Below are 22,630 nucleotides of genomic sequence, written 5' to 3'. Positions count from 1 at the left end.
GGACAACAACCTACTCAAATGCTTTTCATAGTGACAACAGATTATGGTGGATTTAGTTGAAGAGCAGCTAAAACATAATTTGCATTAACTCGCCAGCTTAGAGAGGCTTCCAAGAAACACCATCCTTCCCAGGAGTAGAAAGCGAGTGCACATTAGATACTGTTTTGATTCTTTGAGAGCTTTTGAAAACTCGTTCTTAACCGATTGCCACCCAGTGTGTTTTTTTCTGAATTCTTATTTGCATAATTCGAGCCCTTCAAGCTCAAAATGTGTTGCTGGAAATATAAATGACTAATCCTTTAAGGGTACTCATCATTTCAAATGTTTCTGCTCTTTTTTGTTCTATTTTAGTGTCTAGATTTAAGTTGTTAGCTGTTACTGAAAGTATGCTTTTACAGACAATGAAGCAACTTTACTTGACCAATTGCCATTTAAAAGTTCACAGAGGTTTCCTTTAATCATCATTGCTGAGAGGCTTTACATGCTAAAGCTGGTATTCAATTTAGTTGACAGTGTCGATTGTCACAAGCAGCCTGTGTTATTTCCTGTGGAGAGTTTCATCAAACTGAGTTCATTTGAGGAATCGGGATATAAGCGGTAATGAAGATAAATGGATTACTTCAATTTCAAATGAGCACAGAATGGCCTCCTTATGCTCAGTCGGAAATTAGCTATTGACAAATTACAGTCAAAACAGACTGAAGTACAAAACCCTGTTTGTGTATCGTCTGAACTCTGACCGGACTTATTGACCTCTTGATGTGCACAGCTCGCTTGTTTGTGATGACGATGAAGCAAGTTAATACGAGCGTCTGTCGGCCAAAATCATCCATTTCTTGCTTTTCAGGGCATTAAATTCATCCAGCTGCCTGTGCTGGAACATCTGAAACATGTACACCAAGTAATAATAATAATACTTATATAGCGCTTTGTAAACTCAAAGACACTTGACAGAGCAAGTCAAAACAAAACAAAACAAAAATAAATAGATAAATAAGCGAACAAAGGGGAAAGCAATGGAACTGTGTTTTGGTTGTTTATGGCAAGAGCAGCAGTTTCTAGTCTATTTTTGCAAAACCTTTTCCCAATACTTTGCTCATTAATAGGCAAACATGGACCCGTACACGTTAGCATGCTCTACCTCATGCTCTGATTGTTATTATAGTGCATTTTGCCATTCAACTCTTCCCTTCTATTATGCAACATGTTCATGAGGTCAATTTGAGAATGAAGAGCCAATGGCCTCGCTTCAACTCTCACTTCATAGGCAGGACTCTCTGCTGCATTCTTGCTGCCTTCCTGTCTCTGTGCTTTCCTGTCTATATGTCTGTGCATTGTATCCGCATCACTGTGTGTATGAGCGTGCTTCAACATGGAATCTGGAGGTTTATTTATTGAGTGTATGACAGCCATCAGTGACAAGGTGATAGAAACAGCAGATTTGTGAGTTTGTTTGGAGCATGGGTTACATTTCTGGCTACGCTGAGTGTAGAACAGCATCCTAATGCAGACAGTTTGTCCACACATACACTGTGATAATGCCCTGTGCTCACTGCTTCTTCAAGTTAAATTAATTGGACATTATTCAAAGATTCCTCTGACAAGATAGTGTCCAACATATTCAATATCTATCCAAGATTCCTGCAGTGTGTTTGTGTTTGTAATAAAACTTCAGCTATATTGATAGTCTGCAATATGGCAACTTGTTGGTTTCAACTAGCAGGAATTATCTCAGTGGGCGCTACCAATGCTGACTTTCTATCAGTATTTTAGAGCAATTTGGCAGCAAAGCTTGATTATATTTCCTGTAAGTGTGGAACATATGTGTGGATTAGTGACTGTCACAATGATAAATGCCTCATACCGAGAGACCAAGAGAAAAATTGACAACAAAACAGCAATGTATTCCTTCAAGGCTCAGAGTGAGTGAGTGGATATAAATCAGTGTTTCGCAGCATAGCAACACATCTGTATTTGTGTTTGTTCCAGGTGATGAAACTGCGTAAATTGGCTCAGCAGATTGCAAACTGTCGCCAGTGTCTGGAGCGCTCCAGTGCCCTCATCACACAAGCCGAGCAGAGCCTGAAGGAGAACGACCATGCCCGCTTCCTCCAGACCGCCCGCAATGTAGCTGAAAGGTGGGTTATGTACAACACACACACACACACAGCTGCACACAGACACACAGTGAGGGAGAGAAAGTGATATAGTGCATAGACACACACACATCTGCACACAGACACACACACATCTGCACACAGACATACACACATCTGCACACAGACACACAGTGAGGGAGAGAAAGTGATGTAGTGCATAGACACACACACACACACACACAATACTTGTAACAGAGTATTTCTACTACTTTTACTTAAGTAAAAGATCTGAGTGCTTTGTCCACCTCTGATGATAAACTTTGCTCATATATATATATATATATATATATATATATATATATATATATATATATATATATATTTACCGTGCGTTGTGTACTGTAGGCAACATGTCACCTCATTGAGTTAACTCCACATTCATCATTAGTCTTATTCTGAAACATTACAAATGGGGCTAAAAGAATCCACAATGAGACAAAACACACAGGTAGCAAACACACAGCAGTTTATAAAAGGGCTGTGGGTGTAACATTACTTTCAGTTTATATAATATTAATTAGTTTTCTGTATTATATCGTAAAGACAAACAGAATCTGCCTGTATTATTGCGGTCTGCGTGGGTGGAAGGACGTTGACGAAAAAAGCAGCAGATACTGTACATACAATCATTTGAATAAACTTTATTGAGGAATATGCACCATGGGGGAACATCATAAACTGAGAGATTGAAAGAAGAGTTGGTCAGTGGTAATATTGTAGTTTCCACTCACCACTGATGAGATATAAAGAGTCAAAAGAGGAACACCAGACACATGGGATTAAATGCATTTAGACTATCACTGGTAAAATACAAACATCTTAAAACTCCTGTACTACAAATACTTTTCCTTTTTATGAAAAGTAAAGTGGAAAGTAAGGCAGGTGGAATCAGCATTATATAAAGCCTCTTTAGCTGCAGCGATCAATGCCAGTCCTCTGGTGAAAATCATCTATCTTTTAAGCGGCCAGCTCCGCGGTTTCTCTTTCCACCTGCATACTTCTGTAATACCTACCTCCCTTCTTCCCACGACAGCGTTCTAACTCATTCTCTCAGACAGAAAATCATCTCTGCAAAATCTGGAGTGACATGTTTTTATTTGGCCCGGACTCCACGTTTTTCCAATGCCAGGCCGGGCACTTTATTTACCGTCTGGTTTCTCTTCACTGAGGAACCAAAGTCGTAAGGACTTACACTGCTCCGCTCTGTAACCCTGCCAGCGCCGTGGTTCGGGCTGGCTCCTGCCACAGACGGCTCACTGATGCTCAAAGCAGAAGTGTGCACAAAGCAGACTATGGAGTCAGTGTGGCAATGTGTGTTTCGGTTTGTCTGAGTCATGTTGGCTGTCTGGGTCACTGGTAGTTTATGGAGCAGGTTTGCAGACACGTTGGTTCTATATTATTTTTATTTTATATTCTATTCCTCTATGTTTTCTTTCCCACCGTCCCTCCCCCTCCTTCACTTCCTTTACTTCTCTCCTCACATTTGTCCACCTCTTCATCACCTGTCATATTATCCTGCCCCTCCTCTCGTTTCCTGTCATCGCCTCATCTGACGTCTCGGGCCCTCCTCTGCCCCCTTGCCTCTCTACCGTTCCTCTGACATTTCCTTTTTTCTCGCTCCTATGTCCTGACCACTTTAAAGGGTTGCCATGGCGACAGCCTCCTCCCAGGTGCTCATCCCTGACGTCAACCTGAATGAGGCGTTTGACAACTTTGCCCTGGACTTTTCCCGAGAGAAGAAGATTCTCGAGGGACTAGATTACCTAACAGGTAAGACCTGTGTCTGTCTACAATGGACACCTACAGTGTTTAGCTTCACATACATGTATGCATGCAAGCTGAAACACTACTTGTTAATTACTAATTAGATTACTTATTACATTACTATGTTTGACAGTCGTTTCTGCTCATTCAACGATGCACTTTTTATTATGCTGTTCTTGAGGTGACTTTTCTCTCTAAGAAATGACTACTTTATTAAATCAAACAAGTTAGTTAAGACCATTTACTTTTTCTATGAATTGTATTGTTTCTTCCATGTGTAGCTCCCAACCCGCCATCCATAAGAGACGAGCTGTGCACCGCCTCCCATGACACCATCACTGTTCACTGGACGTCAGAGGACGAGTTCAGCGTCACCTCCTACGAGCTGCAGTACACCATTTACACCGGCCAGACAAATTTCATCAGTGAGTCTTGTGCACACACACACACACGCACTCACACAATTAGATCAGTACTGTAGATCCCATGCACTCATTATCTGAGCATGTCAGGAATTTCATGTCCAATTGCAGCAACAGCCAGGGGATTTTTCTAGGATAGTTTCAATCAAACTTTATCCAAGAGGGATCAGATACTTTGTTGGCCTGTGTTTAAATACCATAAATGTTTCATTTGTTAGGGAATCAGGAAACCGGCTGAAATATTAGTTTTTCATGTGTTTTACAAAGGAAGTAATTCCTTTAAATATTAAACTTGCTATTTAGAGCTTTTAAAGAAACAGTCCAATCCAGTAACCGTACAGTCACTAATAGAAACAACCAAGTAACACTGGTAATACATGATACTAACTGCACGCTGTAGGTCCGCTAACATGGAGGCTCCTGCTATATCACACCTGCATGGTACCGTCGAGGACTAGAGATCAATGGATCTCTCTGGCATCAATAGTGCTTTAATCATTTTTATCAAATGTAAAGAGCTTTTAACTTTAAAAAGAAGAAAATAACACAAATATTCCTCTTCAAATAAATAATACACAATTTGCTGAGTTTACACTCAGGGGTTCCCCTGCTTCACTTGGTCTGGTATGACCACCAGTAGCTTATGTTGACTTATGTTAGCTAATTTGAGTAGGACTGCTGTATAATAGGGTTAGGGTTAGGGTTAGGGTCATTACTGAGTCAGTTTTCTTACTTTATGCTACATGTTTTAATTGATGAGTATCCTGTAATTCAACCTTTTTTGCGCCACGGACCGTTTTCATGTAAGACAATATCTTCACGGACCGGCCTTCAAAGGGTGGGGGGATAAATATAATGAAATAAAATGATACGACCGGCATACAAACAAATATAAAGTGCATAAAAAACACACCATTACGCTGAATTAGTGGGAGCCCTGAGCTTGTGTCTCTGCAACGAGCCGGTCCAATATAGGGGGATAAATTCTTCCCCAATAGTAAAAGGTTTCTTCTCTTAGCAATAGGGTTAGTCACTAAGTATGACGCTCTCAGTGCACTCGCATGTGTTGATGTGGTGACCATCAGTAGTTGCTTCTGGCCATATTGTTCATGTTTTTATCTTTACAAATCCAAGGGCTTGTCTTTTAATTCAGGGTGCTTGGTCTCCATGTGCCGAAGCAGTTTTGAAGGCTTCGTTGCCTCATCTGCGAGCCTGTGTATTATGCAGAGCGGCGCATGAGAATCTCCTGTAGCGATAAACCTATTTTAAGTAGGACTCCTGATATTGTTTTTTAAATGCAGCTTTCTTTTTCTTGGAAGTCGTAGGCTCTTCTTCTTCTGTCTCCTCATTGAGTCCAAAAAAAAAGCTCTTTAAAGACGTTTGTTTTCCACTCATTGTTGCTTGTGGGCTTAACCTTTGAAGTAAAGTATCACGTGACTGAGACGAGCGTCTCGACATGTGTCAAGAGACACAGACGCACAGACGGATGTATCCGGTCATTTTTCAAATGGTTGGGGACCACTTGCTGTAATTGTTGCCGCTGTTCAGCAAAAGTTCCATAATTTCACTTTAAGTCAATTGAAAGAAACACACAGTGACCTCTCTGCAGTTACACAGAGAAATAAACTGGAGCATCACAATTCTTTCATCATTGCTCAGTCTTCTTTTCATATGTTCAATATTTTATACCGACTGTGTTGCATAACCTAGATTTTCTGTCCAACTTATGTCTTTGTTGTTCTCCATGCTTGTATTAATAGAGCGATAGAGCTGAGTTATCAAGACTTCCTATTATAAAAACAGGACATGCAGTTCATATCACGAGGGGATGCTTGGAATAGATTCACTATTTAGTATCGGCTTTTTATTTAAGCTTCATAAAAAGTCTGCAGGAAAAAGGAAAGATGAGAATATAGAAACATTGCTGCCCTCTTTTGACTTCTCCCATTTCTCCCTATACCAACGCTTATTTTTGTTTTAGTATTGTCTAATACTGCCATGGTAAAGGTGTTTCAATCAGTGCTTGTTTTGTTTCAAATGTAATTAGTAATGTTGCACCATAAAGAGCTGCAGTCATAATGTAGTTATTAGGAGCAACTGATTAGTTTTCCAATCCAATATCAACCCCATGTGGCTTTCTATGCAGCCCTGAATGTTTTAGCTCATAACTCCAGAGCACGAGGCTCAGAACATGTCCTAACTAGTCTATCACTATAAATGAAGGGAAAGAAAGACTACTGTGGAGGAGGGGAGCAGGAGGAACAGGTGAGAATCAGAGTGGATAGTGGTTACATAGGAGAGCTGAGAATGCTCCACTTACTGATATGAGGAGGATATGATTAATGTACATAACGGTGCATGTGCACACACACACACACACACACACACACACCTGTGCCTCTCCACTTTCCCTCCTCTCTTTGAACCTTTCACCATCTCCTCTCCTCTCGTCCTCTCTGTGTAGCCTGACATTTCTCCATCTAACCATACAACTCAAGTGCCCCAGCCATTTGAAGCATCAGGATACATTTCAGCTGCGGTAGACTGAGTGGCTCAGATATTCAGCTGTGTGCTGCTACAGAGTCCTCAGAGATTAACAGGAGAAACTGAGAAAGAGAGTAACCCATTTAGCCTGCCACGCCACTTGAATTTTTACCATAGCATTTTTCTCAAACTTTCCTAGTGGTTAAATGCTCCCACTTGAGTGCCATCCTTTCGCTCTCGCTGTCTCTCTCTCTCTCTCTCTCTCTCTCTCTCTCTCTCTCTCTCTCTCTCTCTCTCTCTCTCTCTAGCTCTTTTTCCTGGCCTCATCCTCAGCCTTGGCCCTCCCATGAGTAAAGGGGGTCTCGTGAACCCGGCCTCTGCAGGATCATCCAAGCACAGCAGCAGAAAATAGAGTCAGCAAGTGAAACCATACACCATGGAGAAAAATAAGCAGTGTCAAAAAAGCCAAATATGACTGCAAGTAAAGATGTCTGCAGTGTAATAGTGCAGCTGCGACTTGTGGCCCTTTGCAAGCGTCACTGTTTTTCTTTTTACTTTAAAATCACATGCTCATGTTCCCACACTCAGCGATCAATCAGCTTTTATTTGCTGATGTTGATTCCTACGTCGAAAACAAAAGAGACATTAAAACAGAAAAGCAGAGTGTTTCATTGATCTACAATTGAATAGTATAGAATTTCCTTCAGCCTTCCGTGTTAATTCAAACTCTATTGATGTTGTTCTTTTATGTCAGAGAGTGCTGCTGATGCAAACAGTAGTAAGTGCTACATCCTAATCGTTTCATTAAAGAAGACGACGCTAAAGAATTTAACGACGGCTGTAAATGTTATCGTCACATTTCTGCTGAATCCAATGCTGAATCGACTTCAGGGTTACTTTGTTAGCATAAGCCTTTCGTGTTTTTATGGTATATGCATTTAAAATATATGAATTTCTATTTAAAAATATATTTTTTGAGGTAGCTTAATCATTTTCATCAAAAAATGTCAAATTTAAAGAGGTTTTATAGTAAGACTATGTAACTTTGAAAGAAGAAATAACACAAATGTTCCACTCTGTCACTGCGTCGAGCCAAGAAATAGTCCTGCACATAACCCATTGAATTTCTTTTCATTTGTTTGGATTAAACAAACAAGATATAACATGTTATTAGTGATCTTCAGAGGTGCTGGTGGGAGGATTTTGTTATCTTTGGCCTTTCCTCAGCTTCCAGTCTTTATGCTAAGCTAAGCTAATCATCTCTCTGCTGTAGCTTCTTCTTTAGCGTATACACATGTTGCATCAAATATATCATCTAACTCTTGGTACTGCAAATAAGCAAAGAATTTTTTATATTTGAACTGTTTTGCATGGAAAAACAAGAGACTAATGTAACAGGATCGTCATCACAGCCTCCAGTGACAAGTCTTCCCACTTAACAGCAAGCACCATTGTTGGCTCGACAGCCACTTTGTTTCTTTTAATGCCTCTCCGTATTGCCCATGGCTGTCATATTGATAACTATTACCCTTAAAACGAACAAGCCAAATAGGCTCACTAGTTCCATACGCATCAGTTCTTCCTGCATTGCTCAGCTGATTTTATTGGATCTGTCTGGACTAATAGAAGTCCATATCTCTTCTCCCACCTCCGCATGACTTCTTCCCAGTTTCTGCCAATGTGTACACTTTTCTGAGAGGCCTGCATGTTAACATCTCTAGCAATACATGCTGGTTTCATCCGCTTTCATGTGTATTCATAAGCATCGGCCTGTGGTGAAATACTAATATGATTATCACAGGTAAAAAGCTGTATCTCAGTGGGTGTTAGGAAAGTCTAGAGTTTGATAAAAATGAAATATTTGCATCTCGACAGGCCATCTTTCAGACTATCAGCAGGATTAATCTTTGCTACAGAGTTTGATGAAATGTTGATGAGGGTTCAGTCTTTGCAGGAAACTAGTGAGACAACAGTACTCTTATCAGAGTTATGTGGAGGCACCGAGAGATAGATGCAGGTGATGCACACACACACACACACACACACACACACACACACACACACACACACACACACACACACACACACACACACACACACACACACACACACACAGTCTGTTCCTCCAGAGTAGCACAGACATACAACACATACTCCATGCAGGCTCCCACACACACAGTCACCAATAACTATATATTGCATCAACAAAGACTTTCCCTTCTCATCTTTCCACAGATACAGAACAGACATACACACATGCTGTGCATACTGTACACACACACACACACACACACACTTGATGTCTGAATGCAAGACACAAGCCGATCTATTTCCCCTCTGTTTCTTTTTTTTTCTTTCTCTTTTTACAATTGCACATTCAGTTACTGCTCCACCATACTTTGAAGTCCCAATGCTCTCCAAAGGAAGCCTCACTCGGCATCACTCGGCTGGTGTTAGAAAGCCTCTTTTCAGTGGTAAAAGTAGCAGTAGCAGTATCGCTGTGTACTGACCTAATTTGATTTTTGCAAAAAGGGAGAGGTGCTATGGAGATCAAAAGCTTTAAAAATGGAAAGCAGCGTGAAGTCTACTCCGTCGTCTTTCCCCTGTATCTCTTTTTGAAAGCTCACGTATTATTGTAGCCTCCCTAATTTCTTCAGGAAGCGGCTAAAATGACGGGTGGGATAACTTTCACAGCAAGGGACAGCTGTCCCAGTAGATCATCACACTTGCTTTTTGTCAGGATTCCATTGTTGGCAGTGGATGCTTATTTGTAAGAGCAGGCTGAAATAAAAATGCAGATTATTTTTTTGCTGACCATTTCTGGATACAAAAGGAATTGTGTTCGTGCAAGGTGTAAAGAAGCCCTCACTTTTTCTTCTCTCTCATCTTAAAGGAAGATGAAAGTCCTCTACGGTGTTTTCTTTGTCAGGGAAAAGCTTGTCGAAGTCGGCAGATATGTAAAGAGGCAGCTTTCACTCTAACTTTAACAGTCCCCTCCCCTCATTCATTCTTAAAGCCACCTCACTTTTAAAGGCCTTATTTGCGTCCTGTGAAGTATTTATATTTACAAGCAGACTCTCGGCTATTACTTATGCATGCTGTTGCCATCTTGTTCAATAATTCACAAGTCTTTCTCACTAGAAGGGACAAGGCAGGCATGGCCCTGAGAGCTCTCTCCCTTTTCAGGGTTTTTATTTCCCTGCAAATCTGCAGCGGGGGGGAGGAGGAGAGATAAGACAATGAAAAGGATTGTTATTCTACCTTCAACTCTAAAAACATTAACTTCAGCTGTAGTGCTGCTAAACAAGATGCTGTGCTTGTTTTGGCAAGGGTTTATTTGAATGTGTTCAGAATTTTTTAGGTGGGAAAAAGAAATGTTACGCCTGGCGGTCAATGTTTGCTCATACGTTTGATAGTGTTTCTCATATTGTGTAATTAATAATTCATTATTCATCCGTGTTGTTTTAACAAACTAGGTTAAGAAACCCTGTACTCACCTGTTCTCTGTGACGATGCCTCTAAAGTCTGTGCAAAACACAAGAGAGGGAAGCAAATTTAACACCATGTTTGTTTTTTTTCCTCACATCTCAAATTTTTGCTATATCTGATGCAACAACTCTGCCATCTTACATGCACACCTCTCACCTCGTGTTGAAAGTTGTGTGTTTGGGATTTAAAATCAGATAAACATCGCTTCATAAACATGTGGTTGGTCAGTTAAGGGGAAAATAACAACAATCTAAGTGTGTAAATGAATCCCCCTTTTATTACACACATTAGACTAGAGGCCAAAAAGAGCACCCCATTGTCGACGTCGCTCTCCTCAGTCCTGAGATTTCATCCTTCACAGTCGACTGCAGCTGAGACACTGAAAAGACTGTTTAGAAGAAGGTGACTGCGGAGCTTACCCAGCCATTACTAACCCTCCACTCTGCAAGACGCTCTGAATCAAAGCGCCCACCGACTGGGCTCATGTTGGTTGTTTTCCTCACGTTTCCATACATTTGAACATTAAAGTTATCACACTCTTTTGCCCTGAGGCGCTGACTACAGATATTCTGTCATGGAAGTACCTTGTTCTCAATGGGTTATAGATTCAGCTTAGTCAACACACAACATTGCCTCAGGGGAGCACGCCAAGGTAAACATGATGGAAAGGTAATGGGCTGGATCAGTATGTACACACAAGTGTTGCATAACACTGCGGTTGTATGGTCTCCGAGCTTCTTACTGTGTGATGACTCACTTAATGTTTGGGTAAAAAGCATAACATCCCGCTCCGGTCAGATTTTGAGAATTGTTTTTTTTTTTGCTCTTTTCAACATCACCGAAAAGTTTCTCAGCAGGATTGTGCTTACATGAACAAAACTGGGTTACTCATGCTGTGTGTGTGTGTGTGTGTCTGTGTCTGTGTCTGTGTGTGTGTGTCTGTGTCTGTGTGTCTGTGTGTGTGTTTCTCTGTTGATCTGCCAGGTTTGTACAACTCTGCAGACAGCTGGATGATCGTACCTAACATCAAGCAGAACCACTACACGGTGCACGGCTTGCAGAGTGGCACCCGTTATATCTTCTTTGTCAAGGCGATCAACCAGGCAGGAAGCCGCAACAGTGAGCCAGCCCGCCTCAAAACCAACAGTAAGTGAAGGCTCACGTGACACCATGGCCCGCAAACCTTTTTTTTTGCCATGAACATTTACAAGCTTTGTTAATTTTGTTTTTGATATTTAATACAAAGTTTTCAACCCTCTGTGTCATTGGTGCAACATAACTTACAGGCTGTCACTATGCAAAGCTTTCCCTAGGGGGGGTTATCTTTGATTTATAAATGAGTGAAGGATAAGTAGCAGAATTAGATCTCATTTGGATTAGTTTTTGATCAGTAGTAAAAACGAGTGAGCTCCGAGAGCTTGACAGATTTCTTTCACAAACACTCAGAAGTTGCCGATAATTATTTATTTGTAACTTTTAAACCACTCGGCCCTCTCCTACGCACCTGTCTCATGAAATAGATGTGCGAAGTGTTCCTCTGTGTCACAAACACCCAGAAATATTTCATTACATTTTCCATGAATGTTTTTTAGGTAAATGAGTGGAACTTACTAACTTAACTTTTAGTAATTAAAACACTTCTTTTTAGTCATGAACGTGGGGTGTCATTGCCCACTGTGTGCTGTGTTTGACACTTTGACATCATTCACAATGAGAACAGAGAATCTGGATACAAACGCACTTTCTGCGACTTCATTTTAGCGTTTGTCATAACAAAAGCAAGCCTGACTCGCATTGTGTTAACCGAACAAAATGTCATCTTAATTGCTTAAACGTTACTAGTCAGGTTGTTCAAGCTTATCAGTCAGAGCATGTAGTAAACAATTTCTCCTTTTATTTAGTTTTACCCCTTAAGCTTGCCCTAATACTGAATCAGCATCGCAGGATTTAGCTCCGTCCACCGTACATAGAGGCACTTCATGTATGTTTCAACCATAAATATCATCATCAGAATAACGTTTTAACCAATTCTGTTTAGCAACATTAGCTTGTGCATTGATATAACCCATGATTTAATGCATAAGGCCTCATTTCAACTGAACTTTCTTTATGTAGACTTTATTTCTTTTTTAGAGAATTGAGGCTATTGCATATATGTACCACTTACAAACAAGTCTTCCTTCTGCTATATGCTAATATATTACCAGCAAAGTTTGATAGCACGACCTTCAACAAGTGGTTTGGCTTAAATCCCACCAAAGGGTCTGCGCAAAGTTACTTTTGGTCGCGTTCATGATGTGTTAATAGCAGAGTTGAGGAAACGGTGCATATAAGTGCTTCTTTATTTATTCTCTCTCCTACACACTTGTCAACTTGCATCTAGCTGTGCAAAAGCCTCGCTTTATATTCACTAGAACCATGTTTAGTGGTATGTTGCACGAGAGCATTATATTCCCCTTTTATCACCTCTCTCTCTCTCTCTCTCTCTGTCTCTCTCTCTGTCTCTCTCTGTCGCTCCTCTCTCTCCATCTCTCTCTCTCTCTCTCTCTCCATCTCTCCTCTCTCTCTTCTCTCTCACTCTCTCTCCAATCTCTCTCTCTCTCTCTCATCTCTCCATCTCTCTCTGTCTCTCTCTGTCTCCTCTCTCTCTATCTCTCTCTCTCTCTCTGTCTCTCTCTCTCTGTCTCTCTCTCTCTCTCTCTCTCTCTCTCTCTCTCTCTCTCTCTCTCTCTCTCTCTCTCTCTCTCGTGTCTCTCTCTCTCTCTCTCTCTCTCTCTCAGTGAAGTTACTCAGTTTCATGTTTAGCAATGAGTGTCTAAAACACTGAGGAAGTTGTGTTTTTGACATCATTTCTTCCTCGATAGTCGCTCTCTCCTTGGTTCCTGGCACATATACAGTAGCTGTTTCTGGAACCAGGGGATGCAGTGTTTTTCACTTTGAAAAGATTGTGTTTAATTGACACCTTCTCAACCTTTTTTCGTTTGTTTATTGTTTTGTTTTTATTCTCTCCTGCAAAATCTTGTCCTGAAAGTTTTTTTTTTTTTTATATGATTCTCCTTCCCTGGAACAGTACACAGTAAATAAATATAAAGAAAGAAACTAAATAAAGCAAAGGTAAACAAAATGTGAGCAAATAAACTGTAAAAATAAAAAATATAGTATTGAAGCTGGTACTCTTAAGCACATACTCATAAAAAAGAAAGTGCTACGTACAGCATAACCAACAGATTCTAGTTCATTTTTAAAAGTGAAGAAGGACAACATGGCCATCGCTACAAAGATAACTACCTAAATATTCCTCACCCGGAGCTCAGGCTCAACTGTAGCCTATAAAAGGTTAAAACCTCAGCAATAAAGCTAATTTAGGATTTGCCTCATGGGTTCTCAATAAAAAAGTTAAAATCAGTCTTAAATTGGAACAGCAGTGTAGTAAAGCTAAAAGGGAGTTGATATGCCAACTCCTCTTCACTGCTGTCAGGAGTCTGGCTGTGCCATTTAGGATTAACTGTAATCTGGATACACTCTACTGGGTAAAATGGGTGTGAGAAACTGCAGTAGTCAGTGGATGATCTCTCTCTCTCTCTCTCTGTCAGTCACTGACACAAACATACACGCTCTCTCTCTCTTGCTTTACTGTTACTCTCGCTTTCCCTATAGATGGGCCTGTGAGCAGGGACAGGTCCAGGGGTTACATGTAATCTAAACCTGAAAAAAAAGAAATACAAGAGTCTCTTTGCTGGACATTCATTTCTATACCAAATAAATAGTATTTTCTTTACCAGCACCACTTCTTCAGTGTGTAAGATGAGAGACTTAGTGACGTCTCAGCTGCCTATTTTGGCTGGAAAACTGTTCTGTGTCGCCTAAAGAGGCTATGATTGATGTTTTTATCATAATAACAATGTATCAAATGCCAAGACAATGTGAAAGGGGTTGCTCATAGTGATGAACCTACAGAGAATTATTACTTGGATCTGGCTCCCCTCGGCTTTATGGAGCTTTACAGTGAGTTTCAGCTCATTGGCTCTCCTGCCTGAAATTGTACTGTTCACTCTCACCGCTCTCAGAAGGTCATCTCAGGCCACAGCAGGCAGCTGTCTTCAGTGAAAAAGCTCTTTAAAAAACCCCACTGTACACTACCTGCTCAGCACCAAACGGCTGACGGACTCAGATAGCGACTGAACAGTGAACATGGTGCAACATTTAGCAGCTAAAGAGTCACATGACTCCAAATGAATGATAATGTTGCTCCATAACTGCTGGATGTTGATATGAAAGGATCCGTTTGGTAAAGTGAGGATCCACAGTGTAGCCTGCGCTCTCTTGAAGTGATGTTACTTCAATTACAACTATTTTTCAGTCCAAGTTGTAAATCCCAGACCCTTTGAAGTTGCTGCTCCACAACTGTGGATCAATCTTTGCTGTTAAATCTAAACTAGAAACACGTTTTGATTCTCTGGCCTTTTTGACCCACTAATCCTCCAATCATGTCTATAATTCTGTATTTGTACATTGCTGTGTATTATTGCCATTGGTATGTTCTCTTTGTGTTTTATTTCTACTTTTATTTTACATTTTAACGTTCTTTTATATAGCAAGCGTTGGTCAGTTTTAAATGAATGTTGGTTCCAAGCTAATGGGACACATGGGCATACCCTCAATTTTCTCCCCTTTTTGCATTTATATTACCAGTTAAATATATGTTATAGTTATGTTATAGTTAAGAGCCATATGGGGCCTCTAAAGAGAGCTCTACCCCGTCTCCATCACTTCACCTGTCCTGTCCCTGTGTTTGATACGGCCATCTGGCACTTTCAAGTGAACCCCAATGGACCCGTTCCGGATGGGCACACGCTCCAAACGGCCACGTCCCGAACAGCCGCTGCACTAGTCCAAGTATACGCGGGCCCTCTCATCTGAATCTCTGCCCCCCCAAGTTCCAATCTTCCAGACTCACCCTGCCTGCGGGACATGGAGCATGTCAGTACTTGAACTCTTTTCTTATGGCATTAGAGTGGATTATTGCCTCGGTGTGATGTGGGCACGACGTGTAGCCGGGGGGCGTTTAGAGGTGAAGTGCAGGGTGGAGTTGGCAGTCAGCTCACTGTCATTGATACGCATGGCTCTTACTGGGCACGATATAAATAGCAATTTGATTTTGAATGTGCTCCCTTGACACAGATAAGTGTGATGAGCGCGTAAGAGTGTTATTTTTCATTATTAATCTCACATTGGTTACGTGTCTCTCAGTTCAGTTAATGAAGGTTTTATGACATTTTTATTTAAAAGAAAAAATATGTTGCCGCTATACATAAACAGATTAAAGTGAATAATACATACAATGAACACTTAAAAAGTGTTTGTGTACACTACACAAAAACACTTTTGTCTTTAGGAAAAGCAGGTTTATATCTCAGTTTATATCTTAGTTTTGCCACATTACAGCTTCACTTTTCTAATTTATTTACAGTTTTCAATTTCAATTGGCTTTATTAGCAAGATGTGAATACTTTTTGTGTTTCCAAAGCCTATAGAGAAAGAAGAGAGTTGATAAAGGAGATGCAACACTGATGATTATAACACAAACTGGTTATATAAGAAAATAATGCTGAAGAGTTTTGTTTGTTAGGTCTACATTCAGGCTGATTGTCAATATAATTCATGTCAGAAGCTCCATATATATTACATTTATACATTACACAAAACCAAATCTGAATCATATTTGTACAAAATAGACCATGTAGTGAAGTTTGAAAGAGTATCATGGGAACCGGCACAGCAACCCTAGAAATGATGTTTATATACTATATTTGCAATAGCATGTTTGAAGGAAGTGTAATGCCACTATAATTACGTTTTCTATCAAGGGGATGAGGAACATTTTTAAATTAGTCTTTAAATGTCTTTAATATATTAAATGTATTAATTTGTTTTCAATGCTATATTTGCTCATAGCAACTAAAGCATTCTTAAACTGTTGTAAGACCCTGACCTTCCCTATGACATGATGTGATACAAAAATGTAGCACTTGCTTCATTCAACAAAACGTTAACTGGGCAGCAAAGTATGCATGTATCTGGTAAATGAAAATGAGCATTATATAGATGTAATGTCTAGGAGAGCAGAATCTAATTAAAACCACAGCAACATGAAATTAAACAACAAATCTCTGTCCTTTACCCACCCGTGCTCGTCAGTACAGTATAGCACACTATATAATGTCCAGTGTTAGTGTAGTACAATGCTGAAAGATAATTCCCCTTCTCGCTCCTCTTCTACTCGCGCTGTCTGTCATCCTCTTCTCCGACAGCCGGTGGTGTCGGGGGAAAGCTTGTCCACCCACAGCCAAGTTTTGGTTGAGATTTTGAGCCTGTGATTGGCAACCGGCATTGCTCTCTGCTGTAGTGGTTTAGACGAGCCATCAAAAATAACAAACAAAACATTCAATATTTCTATCTATTATTGAGGTTTTGTAGTTTTCATCATGTCATCATGCGTGTTGATGTCATGTGTCTTTGTCCCTCGTTCTTTCTCTTATCTCCCACTCTCCCGCCTCCCTCGTCTTCTCGGAGGAATTTGTATTCAGATTAAAGTGCCTCACTCATGTGTTCCGGTGAAGCCGAGCAGTGTTTTCGGATTAAAAATGGGTCACTACCAAACTGATCACAAATATCTCGCTTTGACAGGCTTATTAGGTTTCTCTCTAGAGTCCGCTGATGTACTAGCTCCAGTAGCAAGCTTTTGAGCCGAGAAACCACAATTTCTTTCCCTTGCACTCGAAGTCTCTCTTTCTGTCTGTAGCTAGATTGTAGGGTTTAGCTGTCACATTTTTTAAGATGAGAGGCTCTGGAGGCTTTTAGCCTAAGCTCATCATATATTTTAGGCAGAGGCTTGCAAAGCAAAGAAGGCAGTGACAAGTCGCGCAGATACTGGAAAGTCGTGCATCACAGCTCTGTCTGTTTCAAAAGAGTGACTCCTAAGTACACTCATAAATGCTGCACTGTGTATGTGTAAAACAAATCTGAATGCAGCAAACGGTGTTAATATGGCACCACAAAGGCAAGCACAGGGGAGGGAACTGCCAGTCTTTTCAACTGTATAATGTAATTAATAGTATAAATCCTAACAGTTTTCTCTGTAATCAAAACAAGAGAATAAATCGCTCTCGATAGGACACAAGGCTAAAGAAAAGCTGGACTTGAAGAGGCATTGTTAAAGTCTGTTGTTACAATGTCTTGGCCTTGTACTCTCCGTGTTCCTCCTTTTATGTCCCTCTCTAACCCCTCTCTTGGCATGCAGTCCTCTCTTACCCCTGGCTATGGCATATGATCTACTCTTCTGGTGCCCTTTCCTCAATCTTTATGCCATCTGTCAATTCATCCCAGAGGTAAATCTTTTCATCTCAAGCTGCCACAACTTTTGGTCTCATGGCGAGGACAGGCCAGACATGCTTGCTGTAATCCCACACAAACCCAGAGTACACATTTGTGGGTATGTAAATGTGTGTGTGTGTGTGTGTGTGTGTGTGTGTGTGTGTGTGTGTGTGTGTGTGTGTGTGTGTGTGTGTGTGTTTGTCTGTTTGAGGGAGGAAAATGAGAAACAAGACCAAGCTTTGCTGCTACAGCGTCTGTCTGCCTTCGAGGATCCTGCTCAGCATTACTATGAAGACACCTGGAATAACTTTTGCCTGTAGCTATTTGTATAATTGTATGAGTAAGGTCAAACTGGAGAAACTTATGTGGAGTTGATTAAATGTTACAGCAGTGGAGAAAGCCAAGTATGCCCTAAAGACCTTAAAGGCTCATGTCAGGTTAATACTTGTATTTTTGGGTTTCTACTAGAACATGTTTACATGCTTTAATTCATCCTCGGTTTAAACCCTCAATTTTAGCACCTGTCTCTTTAAGTCCCCATTCCCGAAAAAGCCCAGTCTGCTCTGATTGGTCCGTGTTTTCGGGTCTTTCGCATCTGCGCTCTCTGCGTCGGCACTTTCTACCAATATATGTCCAACTCCTTTAAAGGCACATTTTCTGAATACGAGCTGCGTGAATTTCTCCGTGGATTGAGCGTTTTGATACTTTGACAGTATTTGTATAGCAGCTACTGTAGACCTGCTTCATAATCAAGAAAGGCATGGATACTTTTTACAATATTGGACCTTTAAACATTGGTTTAAAAACGCTTCACTCATCAAACGACTTCCAACACAAAGTCCTGTTGAGAAATCATGAACAAATAAAGGTATACGATCAAGTATACGATATCGTGGTAGCCATGAACATGAATGGGTTTACTCCCTAAGACCTGGGCAGCACTACTGCATTTGTGAAAAAAGTTCAATAAGGCCTTTTGTGGCTTCAGAGAGAGCTGCACAAAGTAAAATAAAAGATAATGTCTCTCGTTCTGCTGTGTTTTGATCCCTTTTTGTTTAACTCTCCACCATGATTTCGACAACGTTATAAGAGTGCGATGCTAAATCGGTGGAGTACACTTTTAGTGGCTTCACATCTCTGTTGCGGCCCTGTCTCATGCAATTCAGTTGGCTTAATGGAGACAACATTTAAAGTCATGTTGTAAAGTCTTAACGCTTTCAAAGGCTTTTAAGGTCACTCTAACGTCACTCCAACGAAACCATTCGTCAAGCCCTGAGTGGCTCCCAGTGAACAGTGGCACTAATGCTGTAGTATTCACTGCGCTGTGAGATTCTCACGTGTGAAGTAACCCACAGCTTCTTGAAACACGTATGAATTAAGTATGATGAAGAAGAAGAAGAAGAAGGCAGTTAAGAAGAGAGTGTGTGCGCACGCTTGTGTGTGACCTTTTATTGCTACGACCATACTTCTGCATTTACCTCAGAGCGAACTGTGACCAGGTTTCTACACGACTGTCCTCTAAAGTGAAGGGAGAAACCTACAAAGAGTCGGAGAGCGTATGAAAGTGGAGTAAAAGTGACAGATTGAGAGTGAGAGAACGAGAGTGTTGAACGAATAGAAGACACCAAATAGCTCTTTGCAAGGATGAGTGTCTGCAGACATGAGTGCCCTCAATCCGCTGCTTTTCACCCATTATTACAGTCCCTGCATGAGTGATGCACATAGCAAAATTACACTGTGCCAGTCCAGTTACAGTTTCTAAATCTGAAATCTAACTGTGATATTACTTTAAAAACACTTGCTTTTAAGGCTAAGGTCTTGCACATATTTGTTTCTCTCACTGACCTCTTTTTTTAATATTTACTATAAATATAGATGATTTATTTTGTGTAAAAACAAAATAAATAAAATGTCATTAGTCCAGTCAATTTAACATTAAAAAGTCAAAGCCGCATCTTCTGGTTGACAACTCTAACAATCATTATATTTGGGTTTAAAGCACCGTATTTTAGGCATTCATAAGCATGAAATTGAATTAAGGTTGCATCCTAGTTTGGTCACAATGTATTCGACTGGCGGCTGACAGAACAACAACCTACGTTAATCAAGATGGCTTTTATTAGACTCTGCCCTGTTTATGCTTTTTAATTGGCAGTCTGTCTCAGTTATTAATTCATACCAACAAGAAACGAAGTTGCAGTAGGAGAGGGAAGCAGTTTGTGAACTGGAAAGGGTTCAAGCGTAGACTGATCAGCAGCTTATAGACTGTTACAGGAGTCTTACAGTATTATCATGCGGGATGTGTCTGTATCTGTGGTGTCTCTTCTCTGAGCTTAGTATTCTGTCCTGCAGGCCAGTGACAGGTCCGCTCAGAGAAAGCTGTCTGTACTGTTCATAGTGTCTGGTTTGATTTGCGTGCGCAGGTGGAAGTCAACTACATGATGTGATTTCCTTAGCAATGAATTCAGCATATGTATCCAGGCCACCGACAATCGTTTTCATAGATGTTTTGAATTTTTCTGTGAAGGATGTTGATGTGAAATATGTTTGTACACTGCTACAGTATGTGCTATTTGGTTTTTAAAATGTCATTTTACAGGAAGGTAAAACCCGGATTTAATATACCGTATTTTGTAAATGTGACTGGTGCATTTGAATAGGGTCCAAATCTGGTTAAATCCGGCTTGGCTGAGGTACGATTGTGTGCTTCCATAATGACCAGCTGCCTCCTGGTAGCACCTGTTCAACAGTGTGAAACCTCCAAACATCAACATCCACTTTTGTCGTTTTGTGGTACAAAGCTGCAGGAATGTGTGAAGTAGGAGTACCAAGCCCATAAATCCAGGCTTAAATATGTCTTTATTTAGCAGCTCTATTGTTTACAAGTGAAGACTGGGCTCTATTTTGAGTGAGCATATTGTTTGTGTCAAAACAAAAGCTCATCTGTATGTGTTACGGTGCTGACAGTCAAACACTGGACTGTTGACTTTATAATGGTCGTCATCCTATTGGATAACTATTCTGGGCGTCCGTATCGCGTGTACGAAGCAGGGAGTCGGCACCCTAGAGTGTATGTGTTTACAGTATGTGTGTATTTCTCAGATACCAGTCACTGCGTTGAGTAAGCAGCTAAAATCTAGGCTGAAAATATCACTTGTCAAGGTGCCACAGGGGTATGTGTACCTCTTTACTTCCTGTTAAAGGACCTGCAATAATATTTACCCAGTACGCAGCTCTGATGACAGGCCTCAAGCTGCCACACAGCCCCTAAAGTAAACATTACAAGGTGAAGAGGAGGAGAGAGGAAGGAGAGTAGAAGAAGAGAAAGAGGTAAAGGGGAGGAGAGAAAAAGGAGAGGAGCGAGGTGTCGCATGGATTAGTGGTATAAGATGCATACTGTGTAATTACAATTACAAAAAAAAAGAACAGGAGAGGAGAAGTAAAGACAAACTGGTTTTGAAATATTTCCTTGTCGAGGATAGGAAGGTCCCGCTTTAAAAATGGGTCTTTTTGGTATCAGAATGTTAATAATGTAGGAACTTCTCTCCAACTCTATCAGCAAGCAGTATGAACTGCAGTAAAAGAACAATGGACATCTCCTTAAAGCAGGGGTGGGGAACCTTTTTCACCTTTATAGTTTTCCAAGGGCCATTTTTATTTTATTTTTTTACAAAATCCTTCGAGGGCCATACTAATTATTGAACTCATAACCTCTGCAAATGTTTTTAAGACACAGCCCATTCATTTCACCTTTCTTTTATGCTGTGCAAAAAAGCAACTTTTTTTTATCCATGTATCTTTCTGTTTTATAGAAATCCTTTATTAGTCCCACAACGGGGAAATGTATCTTGTCACAGCAAAAGAACATATGAAGTAAAAAGGCAGTAAACAATAATTAAATAGAATAAAAAATAATATAGGTACCAAGTGGTTGATAGAAAATAAAATGAGTATTGTAAATGGCAGTGATAATTGCACAGCAGTGGTGGAACAGTCTCTTCTTGGTGTGGTGGTCTACCTCTCTATCTGTCCATGTTTGTATGTTGTATGTTCACCACAAGCTAACTAGACACACAAACTAGTCTACAACTACAACTACGCACAAACTAGACACACTGGCCTTTTACTTCCACAAAGAAATAATCGTTCGTCCATTTCTCTTGGAAAGTGCGACATTCTGCGTCCAGCTTTCTCTGTTTTACACTCGCCACGCTGCGTTCACTGATGTCAATGACCGTCTCGTTTAATATTGAAGTTTTTTGACATGATGTGACCACGTAATGACACGTTCCTTGTTGTGTTCAAAGACCCTGACTGTGGCCAGGAAAAACACCCAATTTATTGCCGTCTAGTTTTTTTTTCTAGTGGATTTTTTTGCCTGCATCTATGAATTACGTCGAGGGCCGGATCAAATGGTCTTGCGGGCTGTATATGGCCCGGAGGCCGGAGGTTCCCCACCCCTGCCTTAAAGGATAGGGCTGGTGATATTCTATGTTTTTGCTTTTTGTCAACAAATCCCATCAAAAAAATAAATACAAAAATGAATTTTCTGAACTCACCTTACGACTTACTGCACCAAAGACCTCCATTGTTGTCTGTGGTGGAAAATAGCCCCAAACCAATACAGTTTTTACTCCTTTTGGACACTGCTAGCATCCTTCATTCACTGGGCAGGGGAACATGCCAGAAGGTGGAGGGGGATATTGACAGTGTTTATAAAATGCCAGTTGGCGTGGAGGTTAGTTTTTTTGTTATTTGCTCATTCGTTCATTTTTTCTCCAAGACAGATTAACTGAAATTTAGCTGTGAGCTCAGCACTCTGCAATACAGTAAGTGTCTGTGTATTGATAAAGGAGTAAAATACATCTGTATCATTAAGACCGCAGCTCAGTTTTAATGAATGGTTACATTTTTCACACACAACCGACTACTGACAGT

The 22,630-nt window shown here is 40.6% G+C and overlaps 1 protein-coding gene across 5 annotated transcripts in view; it reads left to right on the top strand.

Annotated features, from left to right (window-relative positions):
* Positions 1-22,630, top strand: part of mid2 (midline 2) — a 139,199-nt gene that overhangs the window by 105,820 nt on the left and 10,749 nt on the right. For all 5 annotated transcript variants that reach the window (XM_029441492.1, XM_029441494.1, XM_029441490.1 and 2 more), the window contains 4 exons: positions 1,990-2,138; positions 3,802-3,929; positions 4,205-4,348; positions 11,303-11,464. In XM_029441492.1, coding sequence (XP_029297352.1) covers positions 1,990-2,138; positions 3,802-3,929; positions 4,205-4,348; positions 11,303-11,464 — 583 coding nt within the window. The remainder of the gene's footprint in view (positions 1-1,989; positions 2,139-3,801; positions 3,930-4,204; positions 4,349-11,302; positions 11,465-22,630) is intronic.

The sequence above is a fragment of the Cottoperca gobio genome, chromosome 10 (assembly GCF_900634415.1).
Source record: "Cottoperca gobio chromosome 10, fCotGob3.1, whole genome shotgun sequence".
Taxonomy (NCBI): Eukaryota; Metazoa; Chordata; class Actinopteri; order Perciformes; family Bovichtidae; genus Cottoperca; species Cottoperca gobio.
The sequence above is the reverse complement of the archived record's forward strand: the minus strand, read 5'-3'. Positions and strand labels throughout refer to the sequence as shown.